General features: G+C 35.8%; 1 protein-coding gene across 3 annotated transcripts in view; it reads right to left on the reverse strand.

Annotated features, from left to right (window-relative positions):
- The window catches only part of BRCC3 (BRCA1/BRCA2-containing complex subunit 3), a 55,333-nt gene that overhangs the window by 14,549 nt on the left and 22,722 nt on the right, over positions 1-18,062 (reverse strand). For 2 of the 3 annotated variants that reach the window (XM_021682688.2, XM_021682695.2), the window contains exon 8: positions 2,789-2,863. The exons of the other annotated variant lie outside the window; for it this stretch is intronic. In XM_021682688.2, coding sequence (XP_021538363.1) covers positions 2,789-2,863 — 75 coding nt within the window. The remainder of the gene's footprint in view (positions 1-2,788; positions 2,864-18,062) is intronic. 3 annotated transcript variants of the gene reach the window in all.

An 18,062-nucleotide genomic window follows, 5' to 3' on the forward strand; every position in this document is an offset into this window, starting at 1 on the left:
GTAAACTCTATATACAAAAATCAATTGTATTTTTATACAGTAGCAGTGAACAATAGGAAATTGAGATTAAAATGAAAGTATTTATAATAGGATAAAAATATGAAATGTGGAGGGATAAATCTGACAAAAGATATGCAAGACTTGTATGTAGCAATGTACAAACCATTATTGAGAAAATTAAAGACCTAAATAAATGGAGAGATATAACACGTTCATAGATTGGAACACTCAATATTATTAAGATGTTAATTCTCCCCAAAATGATCCATATTCAATATAATCCCAATCAAAAATCTCAGCAGACTATTTTGGAAAAGAGTCTGGAATTTCTTAAAAAGTTAAATATACATGTGCCATATAATTCAACCAGTCTGCTCCTAAGCATCTCCCCAAGGGGAGAGAGAGCACATATCCATACAAAGACTTGTACACAGAGGTTCAAAGTAGCTTTATTTGTAATAAACCAAAACTGCAGGTAACTCAAATGTCTATCAACAGGCAAATGAATAAACAAACTGTGGTAATATTTATACAATTTAATACTTTTCTGTAATAAAAGGTGTAAACTATTGATACCTGCTATAACATACATGAATCTCAAAATAATTCTGGTGTATGAAATGAGACAGACAAAAAGTACAGAGTATATGATTCTACATATATGTATATTTTTTCCCTAAAAAAATGCAGACTACTCTATAGTGACTGTAGATCAGGGCTTCTGGGGTTGCAGGAGGGACAGGGAGTGGTAAGGGAGGAATTACAAAGGGGCATTAAGAAAATTTTGTGGGTGATGGATATTTTCATTATCTTGATTGTGGTGATGGTATGTACAGGTGTGTACATGTCAAAACTTAACAAATTGTCTACTTTAAACATGTGTAGTTTATTGTATGCAATTATACCTCAATAAAGCTGTTAAAAAATAAAAGGAGGGCGCCTGGGTGGCTCAGTTGGTTAAGCGACTGCCTTCGGCTCAGGTCATGATCCTGGAGTCCCGGGATCGAGTCCCGCATCGGGCTCCCTGCTCGGCGGGGAGTCTGCTTCTCCCTCTGACCCTCCTCCCTCTCATGCTCTCTGTCTCTCATTCTCTCTCTCGCAAATAAATAAATAAAATCTTTAAAAAAAAAAAAAGAAAGAAAAGAAAAAAAAAATAAAAGGAATCAGGGCTCCTTGGAGAAATGCCGAATCCAGGAAAGAACAAGATGAAAGTGGAACATCTTCTTGTGCCAGAAAATCAAGCAGTACTCAAATAATGAGAACATGTCAAAAGAACATGGGACGGGCTTCCACTGGCTGATTCTGAAACAATGCATGCCTCAAAATAGCTAATGATAATAATGGATTAGAACCCACTGAGTAAAATAAGAATCCAGATATACACACAAATATAAATAAATGAATGAATAAATAAACAAATGGGTAGGGAAAGCCCTTCCTGGGAGTAGAATCCCAACTGGTAAAAGGAATGATGGAATTAGAACCTTGCCTTTGATAATCATCTTAGTAATAAATAATTTAGGAAAGAATCACTGATGAATGCTAAAACTCCCCACAATATACTTACTCATTTCAAAGGGAAGAGTAACTTTACAGTGGAAAACTTCAAAAACACTACCTTAAGCATCCAAAGTTGAAGCCACCAGTAATGGGACAAATTGATACCATGTGCCTCCTGATACAAATCACTGAGAAGAATGCAACATGACTTTTGCCGTAGTTTTGCCAAAAGTGCATAATCTGCATCTCATCATGAAAAATGTAAACAAATCCAAAATGAGGGACATTTTCCAAAATAACTGGCCTACAGTCTTCAAAAATCCTACATTCACAGAAGATCAAAGGAGACCACGGAGTCATGATAATGACATGCAATGTGTGAACCTGCATCCAGGACCAAAATAAAGTGTTACTAAGATAACTGGTGAAATTTGAACACTATCTATCGACTAGGTAATAGTACTGTATGAATTTTAATGTCCTGAATTGACTCTTTTATTGTTATTATGTAAGAGAATGGACCTGTTCTTTAGGAAATGTCCATGGAAGGGGCATTATGTGTGTAACGTATTCTCAAATGGTTCAGGAAACACTATTCATAGGTATAAGGAAAAAATGATAACGGAAATTTGATAAACTGTTGACATTTGAGAAATCTCGGTAAAGGGCACACAGGAATCCTTTGTACTATTCTTGCAACTTTTCTGTAAATTTGAAATTATTTTAAAACAATGTTAAAAAACACTAAGAGTAATAACTAAAAGAATCAAAACAGTACATACAACTTCTAAAACAGAAAAAAAAAAAGAAAATTCAGTGTAACAAATGGCAGGGAAAGTAAAAAGAATTAAATAGAAAGCATGGCAAACAGAAGGCAAAAAAGACAATTGCAGAAATACTGCCACATATATCAGCAATGATAATAAAATGAATGCATTACACTCACCTATTAAGACAGATGTTCTGATTGTTTAAAACCAAAGAACTCAAAATCTTGCTATATTCTATTTACAAGAGACATACCTGAAACAAAATAACTGAGGAAGGTTGACAATGAAGGAATAGAAAAAGTTGTAAAAGGAAAAGGCTACATGCAAGAGGCAGTGGCAGACCCAAATGTCCAGTCTCACCTTCCTCCTTGGTAACTACCTGACAGGCCTCTCTGCTTAGGTGTGGCTACTTCACTAAGTTCTGCCAGTGAGATGGAAATGGACTTGTATTCTGGGATTTCTGAGGTCATTTATCAGGAATTGGCTGAGCTAGGATGGGCCCCTTTTTGCCCTCCTACCTTTCCTCTTCCTTCTGGCCCTCAATGGAGATGTGCTGGCTGGAACTCCAGAAGTCTCGTGGACCATGAGGGGACCTTAGGATGAAAACCATATACCAAGATGGTGAAGCAGAAGATAGGAGCCTGGGTCCCTGATGACATCACAGAGCCCTGGAATACCTATCTCCAGACTTCTACCCAAGAAAGAAATAATCTTTCTTGTTTAAACTGTTATTTATTTATTTTTCCTAATATATGTAGTTCAACCTAAACCTGACAGGAACAATAATATTCTTTAGAAATACTTTAAGACATACATACATAAATGTGTAAGTGGGCAAAGAAGACTATTTCATATTTTATTAAGGAAAACACAACAGGACAATAGTTATGAACCTTTATAAACTCTTTATGCAATAACAATGCAGCTTCAAAATATATAAACCTAACCCTGACTAAAATATAGAAGTGGATGGGAGTTTTATATACATCTCTCTCAGATATGTATAATCAAAACCACAAACTATGAGGAAGGACATAAGGATCACTATAACACAACTTAACAAGCTTATTCTAATAAGGATATAAGAGACTTGTACCCTAGAGACAATATACATATTTTTTGATGCATATGAAAAAGTCACAAAAACTGACCATGTTTTAAGTCAGGGGTCAGCAAACTTTTTGTGAGAAGTCCAGACAGTAAATGTTTTAAGCTGCATGGGCCACAGGGTCTCTGTCACAACCACTCAGTTGTGCAGTTGTAACTGGTAAACAAATGAGTACAGCTGTGTTCCAACAAAACTTGATTTCTAAAATAGGCACCAGGCCCTTGTGGCCTACAGGGTGTAGTCTATGGACCTCTTTTCTAGGTAACAAAGGAAATATCCAAAAATTTCCATAAAGCCGGTATTACCTAGGCCACAGTTACCATGTGTTAAAAATTATGGGGCACCTGGGTGGCTCAGTCAGTTAAGCATCCGACTCTTGATTTCAGCTCAGGTCATGATCTCAGATAGTGAGATCAAGCCCTGCAGCACACTCTGTGCTGGGCATGGAGCCTGCCTAAGATTCTCTCTCTCCCTCTCCCTCTGCCCCTCCCTGCCCCACACTCTCACTCTCTCTAAAAAAAAAATTTAAAAATTAATGTAATAGCAAAATAAATAAATAAATAAAGTCCACCCCCTCCCAGATCTACAAATCTGGAAATTTTTAAATGCACTTCTAAATAAATCTTGGGTTGAAGAGAAAATAAAAACTGAAAACATAAATCAGAAGTTTAAAAAAGAAAAAAGCCATTGGAACCTATGGAATGAAGCAAAAGTGAGGAGGAAAATTTACAGCATTAAAAGTATTTATCAGAAAACAAGGAAGACAGAAAATAAACTTAGTTTTCACCTCAAGAATTTATCTTTTTAAAGATTTTATTTATTTACCTGAGAGAGAGAGAGAGCGCGAGAGGGCGAGAGCGCACAGCAGGGGGAGCGGCAGGCAGAGGGAGAAGCAGGCTTCCCGCGGAGCAGGGAGACCAACGCGGGACTTGATCCCAGGACCCCAAGATCATGACCTGAGCCGAAGGCAGACGCTTAACGACTGAGCCACCCAGGTGCCCCTTATCTCAAGAATTTAAAATGAAGACAACAATGAGAACAACACAGCAACAATAAAACATACAGAAAACAGAAGGAAGAAATTAATAAAGAAAAAAAGCAGAATTTTTTTAAAAAGCTAAGAAACTGAACTGATCTGGAGAACTTAAAGCTGGTCCTTTGAAAAAACCAACAAAATAGACGAGCCTTTGGCAGCAGAATCAAGAAAAAAGAGAAAACACAAGTAAACAGCATTAGCAATGGAAAAGGGGACATACTTAAACAGATCACACAATCATCCACTCAAGAAATATTTAAGGAATGGCTACCATGTGACAGGCCTTGCTCTAGGTGCTAGTCAACAAGACAGACAAGGTCCCCACAATCATGGAGACAACAATCTAATGGGGGGAAAGAGACTGTAAATAATAAAAGAATAACTTCCCTTAGTGATAAATGCTACAAAGAAAATGAAACAGATTTTTAAAAAAAATTTTTTTTAATGTTAAATACATATATCCTCAAGTCCAAAGAATGGAAAACAGATGAAATGGATAATTTTCTAGGAAACTATAAATTACCATAACTGACAAATTCTGCATGATTCCACTTATATGAGGCATCTAAAATACTCAAACTCATAGAAGCAGAGAATACAGTAGTGGTTGCCAGGGGATGGGGGTAGGTATAAAGGGGGTTGTTATTCAATGGGCATAAAGCTTCAGTTATGCTACATGAATAAATTCTAAAGATCTGCTGTACAACCTGGTGCCTATAGTTAACAGTAAGATACAGTGCATTTCAAAATTTGTTAGGACGGCAGATCTCATGCTCTCTTCTTACCACAAAAAACAAAATAAAATGAATCAAAAAAAAAAAAACCCCGCAAAGGACACAAGGAAACTTTGGAGGTACTGAAAATGTCTATTACCTTGATTGTGGTGATGGTATCACGTCTATTTACACAGTCCAAACTCATCAAATTATATATATTAAATAGTGTAGTTCTTTGTATATCAATTATGCCTTAACAAAGCTGTTTAAAAAACGAACAAGCAAGAAAAAAAAATAGCACTGTGCAGCTAAAATAAGGTCTTGAAGATTAAGATGGTTAAAAAAAAAACCCAGAACACTCAATGGGTGCCCTAATTTTCATTGTTCATGGGTCTCTCCTTTATTGTATGTGTGATGACATTCTAGCCCTATACCTGATTTATATGTAGGTTCTAAATCATTTGTAACCCAATAAAGTCAGAAGTAAAACTTGTAAAGCCCAGTAAGATAAGACAAGGATAAGGTTCAGGAATTCAAACAACAGAGGAAGAGAAGAATCATCTTATGTCTTATATTGCGTATCTTACTTATTCCTATCTTGCATAACTGAAACTTTGTATCCTTTGACAAGAAACTTTCAGCTTGATGAAATCCCATTTGCCTATTTTTGCTTTTGTTGCCATATCCACAAAAATCATTGCCAAGTTCTTGAAAAAGCTTTTTTCCTACATTTTACTCTACTAGTTTTATGGTTTTAGGTCTTACATTTCAGTCTTGAATCCATTTTGAGTTGATTTTTGTATATGGTGTGAGTAAAGGGCCTAATTTCATTTTTGTACATGTGAATATCCAGGTTTTCCAAAATCATGTATTCATTTTATTGTGGATTCTTGGCACTCTTGTTGAAGATCAGTCAACTGTAGATATGTGGTTTTATTTCTGGGCCTTCAATTCTGTTCCATTGGTCTAGATGTCAATTTTTATGCCAGTATCATACTTTTTGATTACAATAGCTTTGTAATAATATTCAGAAACCAGTCAGTGTGATGCCTCCATCTTCGTTCTTGCTCAAGATTGCTTTAGCTATTTGGGTCTTTTGTGAGTCCATATGAATTTTAGGATTGTTTTTTCTATTTATGTAAAAAATGCCATTGGGGGGGCAACTGGGTGGCTCAGATGGTTAAGCATCTAGCTCTTGATTTTGGCTCAGGTCATGACCTCATGGTCCTGGGATCGAGACCCACATTAGACTCCCTGCTCAGTGGGGAATATGCTTGTCTCCCTCTCCCTCTGCCCCTCTCCACTCTCTCTCAAATAAATAAGTTTTTTTTTAAATGCCCTTGTGTTCTCTCTCTCACTGTGTTTCTCTGTGTCAAATAAAAATCTTGAAAAAAAAAATAAAAAATAAAATGCCATTAGGATTTTAATAGAGAATGCACTGACTCTGTAGATCACTGTCAGTAGCATGGACATTTAATAATATTAATTCTTCCAATCCATGAACATGGCATGTCTTTCCATTCTGTCTTCCTTAATTTCCTTCATCAATATTTTATAATTTTCAGGGTACAAGTCTCTGACTTTGGTTAAGCTTATCCCTAAGTATTTTATACTTATCACTAAGTATTGTGAATGGGATTGTATTCCCTATTTGGGTAGTTTGTTGTTTGTGCATAGAAACTCAACTGATTTTTATATATTTGTTTTGTATTCTGCAACTTTACTGAATTTATTAGTTCTAAGATTTTTGTTGTTGAGTCTAGGGTTTTCTATATATGCGATCTGTCATCTGAGATCTGAGATAAATTTTACTTCTGATATAGAGGCCTTTTACTTCTTTTTCTTGTATGATTGCTCTAAGACTTCCAGTACTATGTTGAATAGAAGTGGCAAGAGTGGGTATCTTTGCCTTGTACTGGATCTTAGAGGGAAAGCTTTCAGTTCTTTCTTCAGCAGCACATATAATATTGCACTGAGGTAAGTTCCTTCTATAACTATGTTGTTGAATTTTTATACTTTTCCTGCATTTTTTGTTGAGTTTTTATGGTTTTTGTGCATCAACTGAGGTGATCATGTGGTTTTTAATCTCTCATTCTGTTAATATGGTATATCAAATTGATTTATTTGCATAGGTTGAAACAACTTATATCCCAGGGATAATCACATTTGTATACTTGTTAATGGTGTATAATCTTTTCAATGTGCTGTTGAATTCAGTTTGCTGGTATTTTATTAAAGATTTTTGCATCCCTGTTCATTAGGGATATTTGCTTGTAGTACTCTTTTCCTGTGGTAGCTTTATGTGGCTTTGGTATCAGGGAAATGCTGGTCTCATAAAATGAGTTTGGAAGTGTTCCCTCTTCTGTTTTAAAAGGGTTTAAGAAAGGGGCGCCTGGGTGGCTCAGTCATTAGGCGTCTGCCTTCAGCTTAGGTCGTGAGCCCGGGGTCCTGAGATCGAGCCCCACATTGGGCAGGAGGCCTGCTTCTCCCTCTCCCACTCCCCCTGCTTGTGTTCCCTCTCTCACTGTGTCTCTCTCTGTCAAATAAATAAATAAAATCTTTAAAAAAAGGGTTTAAGAAAGATTGGTATTAATTCCTCTTTGAATGTTTGGTAGAATTTACCTGTGAAGTCATCTGGTCCTGAGGTTTTTCTCCTACTCTGTCATCTTACAGATGTCACCCTTCATGTAATTTAAAGTTTATGCCAGTAGTTACTTCCCTCATGGATATATCACAAAGATGAATGAGTATTATTTTTAAAGTTATTTTCTCATTGTTTCTGCATGGTGTGAGGTTGGCTTTATCTCTAGATATGTAATACCTATAAGCTTTAGGAATGTTCCATTTAGGGACGGGAGGATCTGGTGCAATTAGGACATTTTTTTTTAAAGATTTTATTTATTTGACAGAGAGAGAGAGACAGCGAGAGAGGGAACACAAGCAGGGGGAGTGGGAGAGGGAGAAGCAGGCTTCCCGCGGAGCAGGGAGCCCGATGCGGGGCTCGATCCCAGGACCCCGGGATCATGACCTGAGCTGAAGGCAGACGCTTAACGACTGAGCCACCCAGGCATCCCAGGACATTTTTTTTTTAACTAATGGCTTACAACATCCCTAAGATAACTGTGAACATCCCACTGTTATTCCTTTTGAGAAAGATAGGAATATAAACTTCAAAAAGGATGTTTATTAATGCAAGGTATACGTGTGTGTGTATATATATACATATATAATATACATATATATACATACATATATATATGGCATACACACACACAGATATATGCACTATCTATATATTTGTAATACACACACACACACACACATTTGCACTAAGCCCCCAAAGTGAAACCCATCATTATAAGCCATTAAATGTTAAAGTGACTCCCTTGCATTATTGTGTAACTTTAAGCTGTTCTCAATTGGAAAAAAAAAACTAATAGAATGCTCATTTAGTCTTTCCATTATTTAGTCATTCATTTATTCAACGTTTATTCTGTTCCTATCTTATATTTTCTCTGTTTCTGTCCAGGTTGCCCTTTTCCTTTATGGATTCTTAGGCCCCTTGAATTTCCTATCACAATGCTGCATTACAGTCTTTACTACTCAATACTTTTGAGAATCTGTGTAGGAGTAGGGGCTGCAGCTTTTACTTCTTGATTTCTCTCCAATACATCCTATGAAAGAAACTGCTCCAAATATCCCCTAAGTATCTTTCGTAGTAAACAAAAGCCCTAATTTTTAGCTGGGTGCATTTCTTAGCATCTCTTGCAGCTAGTTGTTACTGTATACTTGCTCACTAATAAGGTATTTATGAAAAAGGTATATGTACTACCTGGAAGATTCCTTAAAAAGAGGGGGATCTTTTTAAAAACTTCCTTCCATTTGCTGTTTAGAATATCATGGTAAGTCTGAAAGTTTATCATCCATCCTGGGCTATTTGGAGACCTTGTAAAATGGAGTAACAAGATAGAAGATGCCTATTTCCTTTAATAACAGCCATTTACTGTCTACCTGTTTACTTCCTTTCTGTGATGGAGAATTTAACTTTGCTTAAGGTACTATTTTTGGAGTTTTTGCTTAGTTCTCAACCAAATGTAATTTTAAGTAATACAACCTAGTAAATTGTTATACACATATTATGAACCTAAATAAAAATATTCTGATTATTTGACTTTAATTTGGGGGCTATGAACTCAGGGCTATATCCATGTATAAGACAGATGCTATTCATATAAGAATAAAAGGCTAGACCTAAAAAAAATGTATGGAGAGGTTTTCAACCTTAGTAGTGATCAACAAAATGCAAAGTAAAGCTACAATACAATACTACTACACACTCACCAGAATGGCAAAAATGAACAAGTATTGGCAAGGATGTGGAAGAAGCAACTCTCCAATATTGCTGTTAGGGGTGAAAACTGGTACAGACACTTTGGAAAACTGTTGGCATTATCTATTAAAGCTGAACATATATACACATATACTTATATATTCTACTCCTAGGTAGGTACCCAACAGAAATACCCAACAAATGTACATATGTTCACAACAACAAGAATATTCATAGCAGGACAATTTATAAGAGCCTTTTAAAAACTGGAACACTCTCTCAAGAATGAATAAACTGTGGTATGCTCATACAATGGAATACTTAACACTGCAACAAGAATTACTAAACTATTGCTTCATGTAACAACATGGATGAATCTTTCAAACATAATACTGATTGAAAGAAACTAGACACAAAAGAGTACATATTGTATGATTCCATTTATATATGGTTGAAAAACAGGAGAAAGTGACCTATGGTGTTAGAAGTCAAAATTGTGGAAAATCGGGATTCCAACAAAAGCATCTGGCTACAGAGCTACGTTCTTATTTATTATGCTATATTGTCTTTCCAGAAAAGAGAAAAAAATCCAATTCATTTTATAACTTAATAAAATAATCCTGAAACCAAAACCAATCAAGAGAAGTCCAAGCCAAGAACACTTTAGGCTAATGTCACTTATGGACATAGATGTAACATCTTAAGCCAAATATTAGCAAATAGAATTTACTTTGTATCAAAAGAACAATACATCATGGGAAAGTAGGGTTTATCTCAGGAATGCAACAACAGTTCAGTTTAGTTTTCAATGTAAATCATTACCTTAACTAATGAAAAGGGAAAACAGCCACATTGCCAATTCAGGAAATGACAAGCAGGCATATGATAAAACTAGAGACATTCATGATTAAAAACTCTCAGTAAACTAGAAAGAAACTTCCTTAAGTTAATGAAGGAATAGAGGATGCCTACCACAAAATCAGAACACCCATACTTGATAGCACGTCAGAAGTATCCCCATTAGATTCAGAAAGACAGTGATGTTTGCCACTCAACTCTGCTATTCAACTTTTATGTGTAAGTCCATACCAATGAAATAAGAACACTCCTGATTGTTTGCAGATTATGATCATCTACCTAGAAAAAGACATAGTACCTATATGGCAAGAATAACCATCCAGAATTTATAATAGAAAAAGGGAAAAAATCCTATTTAGAAAAGCAACAAAAAGTATGAATTTAATGAGAAATACTATAGTGTATATTTGTTGTTTTTGCTGCCATATATTGTCTCCTCCTTCTTCTGGAAATAGTAATATGAAAGTAGGATTACCAAAACCCTTTCTCCTTCAAGGTGACAAAATGACCTTAGATTAGCTTCCCAGAAACCTGATAAGTGTAGACCATCAGCTGTGTAACCCAAGTGGGCCTGGCTTCTGATAAAATCCTCTGCGTTAGGAGGGCTGCAAGTGCACATAAACACCTAGTAGGAGCCACAGCCTAGGTTCAAGTGCATATACTTCTTGTTCTTGGGCCCTGTCCCTGGCTGGGATCCAGCCTATGCACAGGGACAAGATGGAGTGGTCCCTAATTTTGGACATGGGACTTTTAAGCCACAGTGGCTCCCACTCTCCCCCATCCCCATCCCATAAGCTGTCATTCCTTCACAGTCCTCTCACAATAACACTATAAGGGGAACAGTGAATTAATATCTCCACTTAACATATAAGGAAACTGAGGCAGAGAGACCTTGAGTTATTTTCCCAAAGTCACACACCCAGTTAAAAGGTGCCTTCAGGACTCAAACCAGGTTGGCTGGCTCAAGGTCCCATGCTCTCAGCCACTGCCTGTTTCACAAATCAGTGGTATGTGAGGACAACTAGTGATGTGACCACAAGGGGTTAACTCAGTTAAGTTCCAGATGAAGTAAGGTTTTAAATGTAAAAACCAAAATGATAAAAGAAAATACTTTGGGCTATATTTATGGTCTTCAGGAAAAGAAAGGTATTTTAAAGAAGACAAATGGCATAAATGATAACACAGTAAATACATTCATTTCAATGTTTTTGTCTAACAAATAGCACAATAAAGTTGCACAATATTTGCAACACACTTGACAAAGGATGAAATTCCCAGAACATATAAAGAAATCATGCACATCAGCAGGTAAAAACCCCAACAACTCTCACTAATAACTGCCTGACATTAAGAGTGGCCCTGTATGCCAGGTTTGAGCAAATCTCTTAATCTCTGAGCGCCTTTCCTCATCAATGAAGGGGAGGCACAGGACTTTGGGGAAGATTAAATGAGAGGAGACACATCAAGTACCTGACAGTTTCCATTAGCAATGACTTTTGTCAATGTCTTTCCAATGTCTACGGTTTTTCTCCTATCATCTATTGATGTAATGAATTATAATACATTTAGATTTCCTGAAGCTTAAGGAACCTTGTATTTCTGGATTAAACTGAATTTACTCATTGTGTATTATTCCCTAATTACACTGCTATATTTGATTTGTTGATATTTTATTCTGAATTTTTACATCTACAAGTGATATTGGTCAACAGTTTTCTTTTTCTGTGATATCTCTAATCAGGTTTTGGTGTTAAAATTATTCTAGTTATTTAAAAAAAATTGGGGAGATTTTAACCTTTCTGTATGGTCTGGAAAAACATGTAAATTGATTTAGAACCACCTATCCTTCAAAGGTTACTTAGAATTCAGCTGTGAAGCCATGTATACATGATGTCTTTTACAATCACAGATCCTTAATCACCATTTTCAGTCTCAGCTTTGATAACTGCACTAAATAGGGTTTCTATTTTTTAATCAACTTTAGTGTATTTTCCTAAGAAATCACCCATTTCCTTTAGATTGTCACAAAAGTCATGTACTAATGACTTATAACTTATCCATTTTTTTTTTACTTTTGTCATACAGTCAGAAGTGTAGGGAGTACAGTTCAAAGAATTTTAACATAGACTCCAGTAGCCACTTTAACAAGGATACAGAATTTTCCATCAACCACTCTAAAAAACTGTCTCAGTTTGGTAATCTACTCACCTACTGAAGGAATTGGGGTTGTTTCTATTTTATGGCAGTTATGATAAAGCATATAATTTCATAATTTCATATGTTCCTTTCTCTATGGCAGATAACAAGACTGCTAAGTCACATAGTTTTCTAAAGTGACTATATCACTGTGCATTTGCACTAGCATTTTATGAGCTCTGGTTCTGCATCCTTGCCAGCACTTGGTTCTGTATATATTTTAGTGATTCTACTAGGTATGTAGGGGTATCTCATCATGGTTTCCATTTTCATTTTCCTAATACCTAGTGATGTTCACCATCTTTTTTGAGTTAATTTTTGTTTATACTAGATGTGGATATCTAGTTGTCCCAGCACCACTTGTTGAACAGACTATTCTTTCCTCTTTGAATGACAATAGTACCCTTGTTGAAAATCAATTGGCCATAGGTATACAGGTTTACATCTGGATTCTCAATTCCATTCCACTGGTTTGTATGTCTATACTGATGGCAGATCCACACTGTTTTGGTTGCTGAAGCTTTGTAGTAAGTTTTGAAATCTGGAAGTGTGATTCCTCCAATTTTGTTCTTTTTCAATATTATTTTGGCTATCCAGTACCTTGCAATTTCATATAAATTTTAGGATCATCTTTTCCATTTCTGTAAAAAGGCCATTAGAATTTTATTTTATTTTTTTAAGATTTTATTTATTTGTAAAACAGAAAGAGAGAGAGCACAAGCAGGGGGAGCAGGAGAGGAAGCAGCAGACTCCCTGCTGAGCAAGGAGCCCAATGTGGGGCTCGATCCCAGGACCCTGGGATCATAACCTGAGCCGAAGGCATTTAATCATTTTAAGAGTGCATTTAATCGACTGAGCCACCCAGGTGCTCCAAAAAGGGCCATTAGAATTTTAATAGGGATTGTATTGAATCTGGAGATCTCTTTGAGAAGTATTGTCATCTAAACAATATTGAATCTTCTGATCCATGAATATGGGATGTCTTCTGATTTATTTAGGTGTTCTTTAATTTCTTTCAGCAGTATATTCTATTTTTAACTTTACAAATCTTTCCCATACTTGGTTAAATTTTTTTCCTGGGTATTTCATTATTATGGATGCTACTGTAAATGGAACTATTTTCTTAATTTCCTTTTTGGATTGTTCCTTGCTGGTGTGTAAAACACAATTGATTTTTGTATATTGACCAAACACTATAGCTTTGCTGAATTTATTAGCTCTAATAGCTTTTGGGGACTTCTTTGGGATTTTCTATATAGATAGGATCATGTCATCTTCAAATACAGATAGTTTTACTTCTTACTTTCCAACTTGGATGCCCTTTATTTCTTTTCTTGCCTAATTGTCTTGGCTAGAACTACTAGTACAATGTTGAATAGCAGTGGTGAAAGTGGGCATCCTTGTCTTGTTCCTTATCTTAGAAAGTTTTCACTCTTTCACCACTGAGTAAAATGTTATCTGTGGGTTCTCTTAACTGTCCATAAATGTTGAGGAATGTCCTCTAAATTCCTAGTTTTCTGAGTGTTTTTATCATGAAACTGTGTTGGAATTTGTCAAATACTTTTTGTGCATCAATTAAGATAATCATGTGGGTTTTTTCCTTCATATTATATTAATTGATTTTATCTTAAAACTTGCTTAGATGTCTGGGATAAATCCCAGTTGGTCATGGCATATTATCCTTTTAATATGCTGTAGGATTCAGTTTGCTAGGACTTTACTGAAAATTTTTATCTGTATTCACAAGGAATATTGCTTTGTAATTTTCTTTTTTCTTTTCTGTGATATTTTTGTCTGGCTTTGGTAACAGGGTAACGTTGGACTCAAAGAATGAGTTAGAAGTACTTCCTCCTCTTCTATTTTTTGGAAGAATTTGAGAAGGATTAGTGTTAATTCTTCTTTTAGTGTGTGGCAGAATTAACCAGTGTAGTCATCTGGTTTTAGAATTTTCTTTGTCAGGAGGTTTTTGACTACAGATTCAATCTATTTTTTGTAGGTCTGTTCTAGTTTTCTTTCTTTTTGAACCAGTTTTGGCAATTTGTGTATTTCTAGGGATTTTTCCATTTCATTTAGGTTATCTAACGTGTTGGCATGCAATTGTTCAGTTTTACCTTATAATCCTTTTATTTCTGGAAGGTCAGTAGTAGTGTCCCTAATTCTATTTCAGATTTTAGTTACTTGTGTCTTCTCTCATTTTTCTTTGTCATTCTAACTAAAGATATGTCAGTTTTGTTGGCCTTTTCAAAGAACTACCTTTTGGTATAGTTGATTCTATCTATTGTTTTTCTTTTAAAAAAAAAAAGATTTATTTGAGAGAGAGTGAGTGAGAGAGCACAAGCGGGGGTAGGGACAGAGGGAAAGGGAGAAGCAGACTCCTGGCTGAGCAGGAAGCCCGATATGGGGCTCAATCCTAGAACCCTGAGACCATGACCTGAGCCAAACAAAGACACTTAACTGACTGAGCTACCCAGGTGCCCCTTATCCATTGTTTTTCTATTCCCTATCTTGTCTTCAACTTTAACATTTATGATTTCCTTCCTTCTGATTGCTTTGTATTTTGTTGACACTTTTTCCAGTTCCTTAAAGTGTAAAGTTAGGTTATTGACTTAAGATATTTCTTTTTTATTTATTATTTTTTTAATTTTTATTTTTTTAAAGATTTTATTTATTCATTTGAGAGAGAGAGAGCACAAGCAGAGGGAGAGGCAGAAGCAGACTCCCCGCTGAGCTGACAGCCAGACGTGGGGCTTGATCCCAAGACCCTGAGATCATGACCTGAGCTGAAGGCAGATGCTTAACCAACTGAGCCACTCAGGCGCCCTGTTTTATTTTTTAGTATCTCTACAACCAACCTGGGGCTGGAACTCACAATCTCGAGATCAAGAGTCACACGCTCTACCAACTGAGACAGCCAGGCGCCCCTGGCTGATTTCTTCTTTAATATACAGCTATAAATTTCTGAGTACTGCTTCTTCTGTACTCCATAAATTTTGGTATATTGTGATTTTATTTTCAGTCTCAAAGTATTTTCTAATTTCTTTTGTAATTTTTTCTTTGTCCCATTGGTTAAGACTGTGTTATTTAATTTCTACATATTTGGGAAATTTCCAAATTTCCTTCTGTAACTGATTTCAGATCTCATTCTATATTTGTAGAAGATGCTTTGTATGATTTCAAACTTTTTAAATTTATTGAGACTTGCTTTGTGGACTAACATGCGGTTTATCCTGGAGAACATCCCATGTTCACTTGAGAAAAATGTATTTTTAGCTACAGTTTGGTGGATCTACTCGTAACAATACTCTCAGTTTGGGTTACCTGAGAATGTCAATTTCTCCTTCATTTTTAGAGGATCATTTTGCCAGATACAGAATTCTTCCTTAGTAGTTCTGTTCTTTTTTTTTTTTTCCTATCAACATTTAGAATATTTCATCCCACTGACTTCTAGCCTCTCTGGTTTCTAATGATAAATTGTCTCTCAATCTTATTGAGAATCCCTTGTGTGTAATGAGTCCCTTCTCTCTTGCTGCTGTCAAGATTCTCTCTTTGCCTTTTGCTTACAACACTTTGATTATAATATGTATCAATGTCAATCTCCTTGAGTTTATCCTGGTTGGAGTTCTTTGAGATTCTTGGGATGTGTAGCTTCATGCCTTTCATCAAATTTGGGAACTTTTTGACCATTATTCCTTTATATATACTTTCTGCTCCTTTCTCTCTCTCCTCTTGTACTGAGACTCCTATTTTGAGTATATTGATAATGTTTCAAAGTGTCCCATGGGTCTCTTAGGCTCTGTTCAATTTTCTTCATTCTTTTTACTTTCTGTTCCTCAGACACTAATATCAGTTGATTCTTTCTTTTGTGTTCTCAAATCTGTTGTTGAACCTCCCTGGTGAATTTTTCACTTCAGTTATTGTACTCCTCATTCCAGAATTCTTATTTGGTTCCTTTTTATAATTTATCTCTTTACCAATATTCTCTATTTGATATCCTCTGTCATTTTCATGGTTTCCTTTAGTTCTGTGTACATGGTTTCCTTTTAACTTTTTGAGAATATTTTAGTTGATTAAAAGTCTTTGTCTAGTAAGTCCAATGTCTGGGCGTCCTCCAGGAATGTTTTTATTAATTCTTTTTTCCTGTTTATGGCCCAAAATTTATTTCTTTGGATGCCTTTTTTTGTTGTTAAAATTGGATGTTTTGAATATTATAACACAGTAACAGTGGAAATCAGATTCTACCCAACCCTAGGGTTTGTGGTTGCTGATTGTTTTAACTGATTTTGTGTGTTTAGTGACTTTCTTAAACTAATTTTTCATAATCTATATTCTTTGTTATGTGTGGCCACTGAGATTGCTGTCCTGTTAGCTTAGTGGCCATGTAGTGACTCAACAGAGATTTCCTTAAATGTGAGATTGTGATTTTTTTTTTGACTATGCATTTGCCTGGTTGCTATAAAGTTTTGATTAGTTTCTACAGTTCTAATAACGTTGATTCTGACAGTTTTTGCCAGATTATTCACTGCTTTTGTGGAGAACTTCCTGGCAAATCCATCCAGTGAGTCTTGTATTTCAGTGATTGTAATCTTTAGTTCTAAAGTTTGCACTGGGTTCTTTAAAAGGGTGTTGCATTTGTTTGCTGAGACTTTCTATTTAAACATTTGCTACAGATGTATTTGTGATTTTTAAAAACATTTTTATAATAGTTACCTTAAAGTCTTTATCAGGTCATTCCTACATCATTTGTCACCTCAGTGTTGGCATCTGTTGATTATTGTTTTCCACGCAAGTTGAAACTTTTGTGGTTCTTCCCATGCTAAGTATCTGAATTATATCCTGTGTATTTTGAATATTTTTTATGATATACTGGGTCTTGTTTATATTCTACAGAGAGTGTTGTTGTTTTTGTTTTAGCAGGTCATCTGCTTAGTTAAGTTCAGGTTGAAATTTCCACAGTGGGCCATGGTTCCAATGTCAGTATAATTTTCAGAGCGTTTCTAGTGCTCTTCAGATCTTTCCTGCATATATGCCACCCAGTGGTTAGTATGGAACTGATGTGGTGGTCTACTAGTTAATTCAGTTATCATTTATGCTAATTAGGATCAGGTCGATACATACATGGCTCACGAGTGGGCCCAGAAATTTATAAACAGGGCACCTGGGTGGCTCAGTCATTAAGTGTCTGCCTTCAACTCAGGTCATGATCCCAGGGTCCTGGGATCGAGTCCTGCATCGGGCTCCCTGCTCCGCGGGAAGCCTGCTTCTCCCTCTCCCACTCCCCCTGCTTGTGTTCCCTCTCTTGCTGTGTCTCTCTCTGTCAAATAAATAAATAAAATCTTTAAAAAAAATTTATAAACAACTTTATGAAGTTGGCTTTAACACACTCCTCCCTTTGTGTAATTTCCTGGAGGCTACCCTTTTTGGTCTTCCTGCCAGAAATTTTGGACTCTAGTTAATCTTCTTTTGTGCTCTTCCACAACTGGGCCTCTGTATACACAGAATGTTTAGTAACTAGCCTTCCATTCTTTTTTTTTTTTTTTTTTTTTTTTTT

The sequence above is a fragment of the Neomonachus schauinslandi genome, chromosome X (genome assembly GCF_002201575.2).
Source record: "Neomonachus schauinslandi chromosome X, ASM220157v2, whole genome shotgun sequence".
NCBI lineage: Eukaryota > Metazoa > Chordata > Mammalia > Carnivora > Phocidae > Neomonachus > Neomonachus schauinslandi.